We start from the raw sequence: 12,328 nt of genomic DNA, 5'->3' as shown, positions 1-12,328 counted from the left end.
ACGTGGACAGGATCGTGTCCCTGGCCAGCGACGCCCAGTACGAGAGCCCCGAGATCCGCATGCGCACCATCAAGTACGTCGTGCGCCACATCGACCGTTGCCTGGACAACCAGCGCGAGTCGCGACACAGGTGCTGCGTCAAATTACGGCACATCCTGTCGGCCAAGCTGTCGGTTCTATGCGGGCGTCGCTACGGCAACTACCTGCTGTCTGTGTACTTCCTGATGAAGTTGCTGTACATCTCCAACTCCATCGGGCAGCTGTTCATGCTGAACGCCTTCCTGTCGACGGACTACAACCTGTACGGCTTCCAGGTGCTGGAGGACCTGGCCACGGGTACGGAGTGGACAGCCTCACGCCGCTTCCCCAGGGTCACCATGTGCGACTTTGAGATCCGTCAGATGACCAACAACCACCGCTACAGCGTGCAGTGCGTGCTGCCCATCAACCTCTTCAACGAGAAGATCTACATCTTCATGTGGTTCTGGCTGGTCTTCGTGGCGCTCTTGACTTGCTCGTCCTTCGCGTCGTGGCTGTGGCACATGGTGTTCCCCACCTCACGCATCCACTACGTCAGGAAGTTCCTCAAGATCATGGACCGCCTGGGCACGGGCCCGGACAAGAAGCTGGCCACGCGCTTCGTGATGGAGTACCTCCGGCACGACGGTGTGTTCACGCTGCGCCTTGTCGGCAAGAACTCCAGTGACATCGTGGTGGCCGAGATCGTCTCGGGGCTGTGGGACATCTACCGGAGTAAAAAGTCCATACAGATTAGGAACACCGCTATGCCCACGAACGGTCACGAATCCGACGGCGAGGATGTATAACACAGCTTGGGAGGCGACTATCATACAGATCATATCTTTTTTTGTAAATGTGTGTGTGTGTTTTTTAATTGCATTATTTGCTGAGAAACAGTTTCGTGTGTGAGTGTATGTTCCATTTCAAAGTAACAGAGATAGGTAATATGTTAGACTGCAATCAAATCTAACGGAATTACCCATACCTTACAACGCGGGTGACAGTTTCTACTGCTCTTTATGCAATCTTGATTCCTAGAACTAACCATGTAGAAAAGACGAGAGAGTGTAGAAAGCACAACACGCATTCTTCATACCCTGCTTCATAGATAATCTGGTGCTTGCCAAATGGTCCCTACGCGGCAAGGCGGGTACAGAAAAAACAAAATCACAGAAGAACGGGGTATTTTGCAAGAACAGCGTGTGTAGTTGGTGAATTCAAATAATTCACGAAGCTGCCAGTGTGTGTCGGTTGTGTCGACGCAGCAGTGATCTAATCTTATTTATTTGGAGGCAAAGTTTGAACCGTGTGGTGAATACGCTATTATGCAAATCGTCTTAAATCTAAGATGATTACAACTCATTTGTGTTCTACCAACGAAGACTTTGATCTTGAACCTTACAAATCAAATTGTGACGCACAGTGCATAACACATTTGAAGCCAGGAGTTTTGTTATTGAACAGAAAACGTTTGGAAGGATTTGTTGGGCGCCGGCTGTCAGATACTCGAAAGCATTGAGAATTTAAGCAGCTGTGTTAAAACAAAGAGTGATACGTACTGCCGTGTGACGTGTTCTTGTCGTAAAACGAATGTTGAGCTGTTTTTAGGTGATATGGACGTTGTAGATCAACGGTTTGAATTTTGTCATGGAAGACCAAATTCGGGTACGTTATTGAATTGCAAACGCTAGTTTGTGTACACGAAGTATATCACGACGTTGAGGTTTTCTTCAAGACTGGTCTGTGTAAAGTCCATGCATGTTGTGTTGCATGTGTCGTGAGCATAAGATGTGTGATCAAAATGGTCTAGAATGCATGGTGGATCCTGTAGATCGGTGGTGGTTCAAAAATCTTAGCAAGTCAGGGAATTTAAAATTACAAGATGTCTGTAAAAGATGCTATATAGATAGTACGCTTGTTGGATTCTGTGGATCAGTAGTAGTTCAAAAATCTGAGTAAGTCAGGGAATTTAAATGTATAAGATGTTTCACGCTTATTGGATTCTGTGGGTCAGTTCAAGAATCTCATCAAGTCATGGGATATCTTCTCTGACGTCCATCAGCATTACGCTTGGCTGGCTTTAGCAGAAGCTTGGTTGACACACATCGTTGACTGACAGAAAGGCGGACGGACGGATTTATTTTTATAACATGTTTGCATCCTTTTCCCTTGGAATGTGAGCTAGTAACCTGGGGAAGGTCCAGCTGTAACAGCAACAAGCATTTACCAGCAAGGCCTGGGTTGATGAAGCTACTGTGAGATGCCCCCTAACCGTTCACCTGCGGGACTGGCAACCAGACAACAAAACATCTGCTTCTGCGCTCAAAAAGAGAACCTGGCCTGACCACATCCCGTAGCCAGAAGCTTTACGGCAGGACCTGCGGCGCAATTCCACCTTCATCGCGGAGACAAGATCGTCCATCTTACGAACGCGAAGAACATGCCCCCCCCCCCCCCCCCCCCCCCCCATTGTTCGCATGCGGTCTGTGTCGTAGTAATGATCCTTCTGAGGGAGTAAAACGTCTAACGTCTTGCCCTGCCTATGGAGCGTTCACAAGTCAATGGTTTATTGAGTAGTCGTTTGTGCAAGTGTTTCCCTAACGTTATCACATTTGCAACATTAGGTCAACACATATTTACCAGTGATTAATCAGCTGATTGCGTGCATTAAGAACCACAGCTTCGAAACCCACGCGCGTGCTATTTAGACCAAGCAAGAATTCCTCAACTAATGTTCGGTATGGTGTTTTTGGAATTGAATGGTGAGGTAACATGACACGTTTTGAGAACAGTCGCTACGTTTTGTGGGTCAAGAATTTCGTGTTAGGTTATGCTGGAATTGGACTTCACTTTTCCGCTTGAAGGGTCTGGAAATATGACGTGTTTTCACAGCAGTCGCTGTGTTCTTGCATGATTTCGTCCAGGAAGGCACCGCACTCCCACTCGCTGGGCAACATCGTGGACAACATGGTTTCTGTTGAAAGGAGCAAAGACTTGTCCAGACAGTGGAAGGAATTATGGTGACGATCAATTTCCGATCTCTGTGAAAACATTCCGTTAAAACAATCACAGCCTTTCCTTCGCTAAACCATGGAGAATTGGGAAGGTGTCGATCAGAGAGAGAAATTTATCAAAGAATACAAATATGCACCACTGGCTCACCTATTCACCTTTTTTTTTTTATTGTTTCTGCGTTTTTCATTTACATCGATGTCCAAGCCATGTTATCTCACTCTTTCTACCCCTAACTATTTAAAGCACTAAAACTGGTTTCAGGTGGGCATTAGTTCTTGAGCTATGTTTCTCGCATTTTTTTCTTATTTATATCTACTGCTTTTGTTGTTCTGAATCAAATGTGTATGTTCACACTTTGTATCCGTGCCGTCTTCCAAGCAGTGTTTGTGTTCTTTCATTGATTCATGTGTCCATTTCTTCATTTAATGTATACATAATGTCAATCAAGAAAACTTGAAAATAATAGGTATGTTTGCCACGAAGACTCTAAAGCTCGAAAGGTGTCTGTTTTTACTTTTGTTTGTAGGGGAAGGGAGGGCAAGTCGACCCCCTCGGGTATGTCGTCCCCCCTCGATTTTGAGAACATGACACTGCAGGGGTGATTATCATCGATTTCATAAGCCAGAGTTACCCAACTAAACCTGAATCAGTTGAAGAAAAAAAATGTCGAAAAAACGGGCCCAGCAATGCGGTAAGTCTTTGTCAATTTTGATGGTTTCCACTCTAAAATTGTTGCACGAAAAAAAACCACAGTCAGTGCATGGGAGCCGCTGATTCGTAAAATGCACCAGATCTGCAAAAAAGCTTTGGCTTTCATAACAACTAGTCGAAAGTTATAGATCTCAGGCTATCCCTGGAACAATGGTAAATAGCAATGTTCAGTGAGTACCATGATCGGGTAATTCGTCCCCCCCTAGTAGTAGGCCTATTAAACTATTTCACGTTCACGCAACCTGAAATGGGCGACACAAATCAATTACAAGTCCAATTTGTAAATATATTTTCCCATTTGCTTCGCTGTGAACCAGAGCAACTTATAAGTATAGATGTTTGAACATCTATCCCTTCAAATACTCACCCTCCCTGCATAGCCAAGACGTCGATCGACTTCTGACGTAGGCCGACTCATTATGACGTCATTCTCACTTCCGATTAACAAAACTGACACAGAAAAGTTGCTTCAGTCAATTTCATATGTCGAGGTGATGCTATTGGGTAATATGAACAACCTTTTCCACCTGGACGAATTACCCGCCCCTCCATGGAGGGCAAGTCGTCCATGCTTCAGGATTTTTTTCTTTTATATTTTATTTAAAAACCGTGCCAGTTGGATCGTTCATATTCCACACAACGCTTACACGAAAGATAACACACCAGGTTTTACAACAAAAACAATATTTTTTTTAAAAAGACGAGAGGTATAAGCTGCATTCGTTAGAGGGGTCGACTTGCCCTCCCTTCCCCTACTTGCGTCGTAAGATGAATGACAACTTTGGTTCTTTGACAACATTTCTTTTTCTTCGTTTAAATGCGTGTATGCGATCCAGCATTGTTACGGTAGCAGACGACTTACAATCTAATTTAGTTTGATAAACCACGTTACAAGGGTATGCAGGGCTTGGCCAATTCGCACACTCTGGACGTCTATACTTCTGAATAGTCTGCGCACATTTTTATGGGACCGGGGACGATTGTGTGAAAAACATTTGTCCGAAGATTGTGTACACTTAGTCTTGTGTAACTGGCCCTTAATTTGCAGCATTGCGTACAGGGATGTTTTAACAAAAGAGGTGCACCATATTGTCGAGTGGACTCTTTAGCCTACAGTTTCGATTTGAACAGGAAGAAAACTTGACTTTTAATTCATTCAAAGAAATCAATTGTCATGGCGATGAGCATACTTCACAGAACGAATATACAGATTTGCCACATGTCAATAAAGACAATTATTAACTGCAGGAAGATCCATATGACAATGAACAGCGCAAATTGATTCTGTAGAATCGTTGTAATCATTATCTGCGATGTATGTGCCTTTTGTCAACATCGATGATTGAGCGAATTGTCAGTTTTTACGTCCGTTAGTAAATGAAAGATATTACGGTAGGGAGGTGGGAGTTGATTTTGTTGTTGTTGATAATATGCTGCGAGTTGTTACTGATGCTGGAATCATTGAATTATTGCAGTGTGCCCAGTATTCACTTTAAATCAGTGAGACAGTCTGTGACGGATTACTATCGTCACAGAGAATCATAAAACCGTGTCTGTTGCTCCATGGGTAACTGTCAGTTTGTTGATGTTTGTTTCTTTGTCTAAATTGAATGGCTGTGATTGTGATTAGCCGAAGAGAAGAATCAGCATTTGAAAATGCAAAGAAACATGGTTAAAGGAAGCCTGTTCAACCACGAGAAGACATGAGATGTTTATGTAAACGTACGATTTTCCGTAAATTCCAAATCCCCAGCTGCATGGTGTGTGGTTTGTTTGTTGTTTTTGTCAGTAACAATTGGCACAAAAAAGTATAAATGAACCACAGCTTTGGTCACTGTAAGTAATTTCAGTTAAAAAAAAGAATTTAGATTTCAGAATCCTATGTTTGCACAAGCTGTGACCTTCTTCGATCTCAAATGTATGCGGTTCAAAAGGCCTCAATTAGTTAAAATAGCATACCATCGTTTTACGCAGAGTGCGGTGTTGTTATGAGCCAGGCAACACACACGGGGGTCAATCAGAGCCATTGAGGGCGCAGACCAGCAAAAAGCACGCACGTTGCCCCCCAAACCCCTCAAGCCAGGGCCCCGCGAGGTGCTAGACTTTGCGACTAAAGTAGGAAATAAGCGATTATGTACGCACACAGCCTGAGTCTCGGAGCCTCACCTGGTGCCGTGTGTATAGGTGCTAGGTCTATACCTGCCTACCTGACGCTGCTCTCCCACGCTAGCGAAGAAGCGAGCTATTTTTACTTCCGCCTCCTTTCGGCAGGTGAACCGCAAGGTGTAGGGCGTACACGTCAGCAATGAGAATGGGTAGGGTGGGGGGAGGAGGAGGGGGAGGGAAGGGTGTGCTTTGTTTTCACCTGGCAAAGTACACGGTGCCAAGTCGACAAGACAAGACAGAGCAGCGTTGTTTTTTGTATTCTCTCCTAGTCTCTTCTTGTTCTGTCCAGGCTAGAGGAGCAAGATTGTAAGGCTTCTTGTGCGAGCCTAGTTCATCCTTATTCGCAATGTTTTCGCGGCTGAACTTATATTTTGCGAAAGTATAAATCCTTTGAATAGTCTATTTTAAACGGTTCCTTTGCAATTTCAAACTAAGTCGGCACAAACTATGTGTGTGTGTGTGTGTGTGTGTGTGTGTGTGTGTGTGTGTGTGTGTGTGTGTGTGTGTGTGTGTGTGTGTGTGTGTGAGTGTGTTTTCACGGTTTGACAGACTCAAAAGAGAGAGGGGGCTGGTTGAACATTATAACACCCTTATTTATTGCCAGAACTCTGGTATTGAGTTAAACAGTAGCCAGTCGGTTAGAACTGACGATTAGCCACATACCCAAACGATCAGAGACCAAGTAAAAGAAGAAGACGGAGAAAAAGAAGGAGAAGAAGAAACAGCAATCATGTAAATGGAAGTAGAGAAGGGAAGGGAAATAAAGAGAGGCGGAACGGGTGTAAGACATGCAGGTATTCCGTTTCATTCCCACAGCCTGTAGAACGTATTACCTGGGTCTGACTGGCGTGCGCTGGGAGAGCTAAGACGAACGTAGACGATGATGCATCCGTGGAGAATGTAGTGTGCTGTGTTGAAGTGTGTTGCGTTAAAATGGTGCTGCCTCAAAGTCAGAATAAATGTCAGGGACGGAATGCATGGTTGGCTACGTCAGCGCTGCCCTGCCCTACAACACGCTCTTTTTTTAACGTTTTAATCCCGTTATTTACCTGTTTTATTTCCAGGCCAGATTCTCTTGCAAGCTGTTCTTGTCACAACAAAACTTAGATATAGAAAATAAAGATGGTGATGTCAGCTTTAGGTCAGATTGATTGCACGTGATATGTCTCAATTGACACTTAAAGGCAAAGTGTCTGCGGGTTCTTTTTATCTCTTGTACAAGGATTTGGTAACAGTACGACAGAAATCGTTCCTGTCAGTAGACCAATTACAGCTCAGTGTGTGTGCGTGATTGTGTGTGTGCGTGCGCGCATGTGTGTGGGTGTGGGTATGGGTCTGTGTCTGTGTCTGTGACTGACAGAGACAGAGAGCAGATGGAAAGAAACATCACTTGTTTGGTTACAAATGTAGGGAAATATCTCCTTTCAGATAAGAAATGTTTCCAAAGTGAAGACCTTATGATCCATGCCCCCTTTACTTGGCTCGTAACACAGCACATGAAACTGTTCAAACAAAGAAAGCAATTAACGAGGTCAAGTCACAAATTCTACAAGGATTCTAGTTGCAGCAGGACTGCCTCTTTTTTTATATCATTTTTCTTCCCCGTGAATAATAAATAGCTGGGAAAAGTGACCGGAAGTAGCACACTTTCAAATTAAAGTTTTGTTGTGGGTTTCTTTTTTTGGACATACTACACCCACTTAAAAATATCAATAGCGACTTGTCAACTGTTAAAATACTATCTGTCTCGCATAAACTTTTATGTAAACCACCACAGATCTGTCCTGGCATTTACATGTAATCTGAGCATCCTTCCACTTATTAACATACCAGAAATTAACAGTCTGACTGTTTTCTTTGCAGAAAAGTAAATTGTTGCTGAATTTATTTTATAAGTGAACGTGCAAAATTAATTCAATGACAAAACATTCCTAGTCTGCGCAGGAAGCTGCCAGAATCATAATTTTCGGTATGTTTTCAAGTGTATGTGTGCTCTTAGCCTATGTAAAATCCGGAAGAGATCTGAGGTATGATCGCCTTCATGAGAAGAAATTTATCATCGGACAGTTTAAGGGTTGTGTTTGTTCTTTGCCCGTGTGCCTGCGAGTCCCTTAAGTTATAGGCTCTGTTGCCAAGGATGCGTGAGTTCTGTGTTTTACTTTCAGAAGGTTATCATTGTGATCTCATGCATATTTCATTGTTGCAAGATGTACGGAAATTACTCCAGTGTGATTTTGTTACTCGTGCCAAGTGAGTAAAAACCTTGACGCATTTGTACGGTTTTGTGACGTGTAAAATATTGTTAAACACGGTCAGTCCAAAGAGTGTTTTAATTTATATGGACATGTTTAGCAGCGTACGTGTATTTGATTGTCTGTGCGGGAGAACTGTTTGCTGAGATCATGTGATGGGTGAAAGTGTGATATGGATACATTATTATGACCATGTGATGGGAAGTGATGTGATGTCTTTGACTAACTTATATCTGAAATAAGCTGTTTACGTCTTCTTTCTCCGTTCTTCATTGACAACTGAATTCTGTTTTGCTGAGCTACTGTTCACTGCCAGATTATCACATGACCTGACGTCATGACGCAATGACGTCATGTCTGCTACAATTATCAACTATCACTGTGGTACATGTTTTATTTGTTTTTTTGTGTTTTTGTGTCTTCATGAAAATGTTCACGGTTGTGCCGGCTATCACCCACACGGCATTACGAAGTAAATCGCATGGTTAGACAGAAGACAAGACTGAAAGAAAAGAAAAGAAGAATATAGAAGAAGGACCGCTTCAAAACAGAGGGCAAGAAAAAGAAATTAAAGCAGTAGAAGGAAGCAATTGTTGGTGATAGATTGGCAGTGTAAGACGATATCACTGCCAGGCAGGATAAGTCTCAACCGTGTGAATCCATCATGCCAGTCTTCAAGTGCCTTGTTTCCTCCATTTATTCCACACAGGAACATTTTGCACGTCGTTCTATGCAGGGTGCAGTTTCTTACTTGCATTTGACAAGAGTTCATTGAATTTTTTTTCATGTGTCTTCTCTAGTTTCTTCGATTGTTTCCACCATCCTCGTGTCTAGTTAGAGTGGGTGGTGTTTTGTGTTGCCTTGAGCATCAGGAAGTTGCAGGACAATCAAATGTATGACCAGCACAACAGGGATCATATGCGGTAAGTTCGAGGTTGGGTTTGTAAAAATAAAGTAAATAAATGAATAAAGCAATACAAATAAAATAAAATGAATATATAAATAAATAAATGAATAATAAATAAATAAATAAATTCGAGATTCGACCCAAAAAATTCAGCAAAAGTGAATATGAAATGTAAAATTATTTGACATTTTTCATCGTTTGTACACCGAAGCAGACCTTTTCGGACGTCTCGTCATATTTCTCAGGCAGCCATGAAAGAAGGTAACAATGGTGAATTATAACGTCAACAGTCAAAACACGTTTTGGAACTGAGTTGTCTTTCCTGGCGGTCTAACGTCATTCAAAGTCTGCGCATGTGCAGACCGTCGCTACGTAGACCAGACCACCAACTTCCAAGTAATGTAAACTACCCAGGTAATTAAACGTCTGGAATTGTCAAAGTTGTTCTTTGTTTCACTAAAAGTGAACTTACACTGTGAAATGTGACCGTGCTTTGCAGTCTGCGTTTCTGATTCTGCGGATAATTTCTAATATACATAATGTATTCTTGTGACACAGACACAGACAGACACACATACACACACGCACACACTTCATTGACAAAATTCAGTTTTGCTGAGCTACTGTTCACTGTCACAAGAATCTCCCTCGAACCAATTGACCGGGAAGGATAGTAACACTGCTTTCGTCAGCTGCGCATGTCTCTTTTCCACCCATGTATGCACAATTTCAAAAGAATAACTACAACAACAACTACAAACAAGCGCAAAGAGGGTTGGGCATGCGCCTAAGCAGAGCAGAGTTTGGCCGTCAAGAAAAGAACCAGAGAGTTGTGAAAAGCTAAGTGTTGGTTTTAAGTTAAGAAAAAACGTTCAATCAGTGCAGAGAGACTGGTGTGTCACCTTATATACAACCACGGGGGGTAGTGCAATTAATCGTGCATTGTGCAATGCCCATTATACAAGGCCACCTGTGATAAAAACAATGGGGCAAAAGCCCTGTTTTAATTCCCATGTCTTCATAGTGTTATGAACTGTTGCAAATGATTGCAACGTAGATCATGTGGGTAGACTGTGTATTCAACACGTTTGTTTGTATTTTTTTCCTATTTCGTTCTGATCATGAGTCTAAACAGTGTCGTTCTTATTTGTATAAATTGAGTATTTACTCCTTCTTTCATCATTTTTGTTCAAATCATATGTCAGAACTGTTAAGTTTTGTTTAAAATAGATTTAGAGAAACATGCCGAACCTTTGTGTATTTCTTTTGAGTGTGTGACGAGCAATTATAGAATACCTACTTCAGTTATTTTTTCTTCTCTTTGCCTGTGAGACTGGTATCCCCTGCAGCTTTTTTCTACATGAATTTAAAAGCAGTGGCCAATGTCTTGTGTACGATGATGTTCTGTTGTTTGCAGTACAAGATAGGAGTCTCTTTCACAGCTCGACTTGTGTGAAAACTTCCTGTATTCTTCTTTTTCAATAATTATGTATATAAAGGATAATTTTGACTATAAAAAGGTTTGAACATGATTGACATAGCTGACTGTGTGGAAACATTTCAATTCCGTTGTGTGTGTGTGTGTGTGTGTGTGTGTGTGTGTGTGTGTGTGTGTGTGTGTGTGTGTGTGTGTGTGTGTGTGTGTGTGTGCCTGTGTATATATATATATATATATGTGTGTGTGCGTGTTTGTGTATGTGTGTGTGTGTCTGAAGACCTTTATTATTTTTCTCTCAAGTCATAGATATGACTTCAAACATCTTGGCACGATAATAAAAGGGGCACCACAACGCTTAGCAAAAAGTAACATTCTTGACAAATTTGTACAACTTCGCCGTGAAAACGTCTGGGAAAACGTTTATTCGGGGTTCTGTCTTCACCACTTAAGCACCGTGTCCTGCAAATACGACTGAACTCAGTCCGAACCCTGTTATGTATGTTTCTCTGTTTTAAATCCACACATTTCTGTGGAAACTAATGTTTTCAGCTGCTGATCAGATCTTATTTCAAATTCCAAAAACAAACAAACAAAAAACAGAGAAAAGAGAAGTAACGAGATCAAAAGAAACTTAAGGAAGAAAATATTTCTGACAAAGTCTCAACGTGAACGACATCAAGAACTTAAATTTGTCTACTTTCACTTACAAACTGTCATTTCGTCAGTTCATGTATCAAAGTTCTATGACTGATTTGTGCAAATATTGGAACACAATCCTATAAAAGCTTCCTGATGTCAGAACTTGATAATGATTCATCCACAGACCGATGTATTTGTAGTCTGTCTACCTTATCTGGATATGACATAAATGCAAACACAGTAACGTACAATGACTTGAACACAGATCATTGAATCTTGAGATATTAAGTGCAGTTTGGTTAGTCTGCAATAGCATTTCATGTTGTGTGGTCTATTTGTAAACCTTCTCTTCCTGGGTATCCATGTCGGAACGTTCATTCTTGGAAACACATTTTTTTAAGAACCAAGAACTTCTCCGGCGACGGAAGTTGGTATTTTGTTTGGCCACGTCATGAGGAGTGACACCCTCTCGAAAACCCTATCGCGAAGTACCGTCGAAGGAGGACGCAGACGCGGAAGACAGCAAAAGAGCTGGTCCGACAACGTCGAAGAGTGAACACAGATGAGCTTTCCTGACCTCCTGTCGACTGCCGCCGACAGGACAGCATAGTGAAAGGTTTCTGCCTCTCCTGTCCTCAAGTCCCCCTGCCGACTGTCTCAGTGAAGGGACATAGACATAGACATAGAACACTTTATTATCTGAACGAGGAAAAACTCAGGTGTGGTGTATACAGCATTACAATAAACAACATAAAACGTAAGAACATAAATAAAATATCGAGGCGCACGTAGCCCACTTATAATTGTCAAGATTAGGACGACAATATCAAAACAAATCTCTCTCTCTCTCTCTCTCTCTCTCTCTCTCTCTCTCTCTCTCTCTCTCTCTCTCTCTCTCTCTCTCTCTCTCTCTCTCTCTCTCTCTCTCTCTCTCTCTCTCTCTCTCTCTCCTCCAGGTATATATTTAGGTTATAACATAAGGAAGGTTGTACAGCTGTATCAGTGTCATATCACATATAAGTACTTTCCATTCCAACATCAACAATACTCAAAACTATGAACAACATCACAGAAATCTTATAATACTGACTTATGATAATAATAACACACACACACACTCACACACCCACACACACTCCCTCTCTCTCTCTCTCTCTCTCTCTCTCTCTCTCTCTCTCT

The 12,328-nt window shown here is 42.1% G+C and overlaps 1 protein-coding gene across 1 annotated transcript in view; it reads left to right on the top strand.

The window, feature by feature from the left end:
- The window catches only part of LOC138959078 (innexin unc-9-like), a 13,352-nt gene extending 2,748 nt beyond the window's left edge, over positions 1–10,604 (top strand). Inside the window, exon 2 of the mRNA XM_070330428.1 lies at positions 1–10,604. This exon is cut by the window's left edge and continues 217 nt beyond it. Within this exon, the coding sequence (XP_070186529.1) occupies positions 1–827 (827 nt within the window). The 3' untranslated portion in view covers positions 828–10,604.
- The last annotated feature ends 1,724 nt before the right edge of the window (positions 10,605–12,328 follow it).

This window comes from Littorina saxatilis, linkage group LG2 (genome assembly GCF_037325665.1).
Source record: "Littorina saxatilis isolate snail1 linkage group LG2, US_GU_Lsax_2.0, whole genome shotgun sequence".
NCBI classification, from domain to species: domain Eukaryota; kingdom Metazoa; phylum Mollusca; class Gastropoda; order Littorinimorpha; family Littorinidae; genus Littorina; species Littorina saxatilis.
The sequence above is the reverse complement of the archived record's forward strand: the minus strand, read 5'-3'. Positions and strand labels throughout refer to the sequence as shown.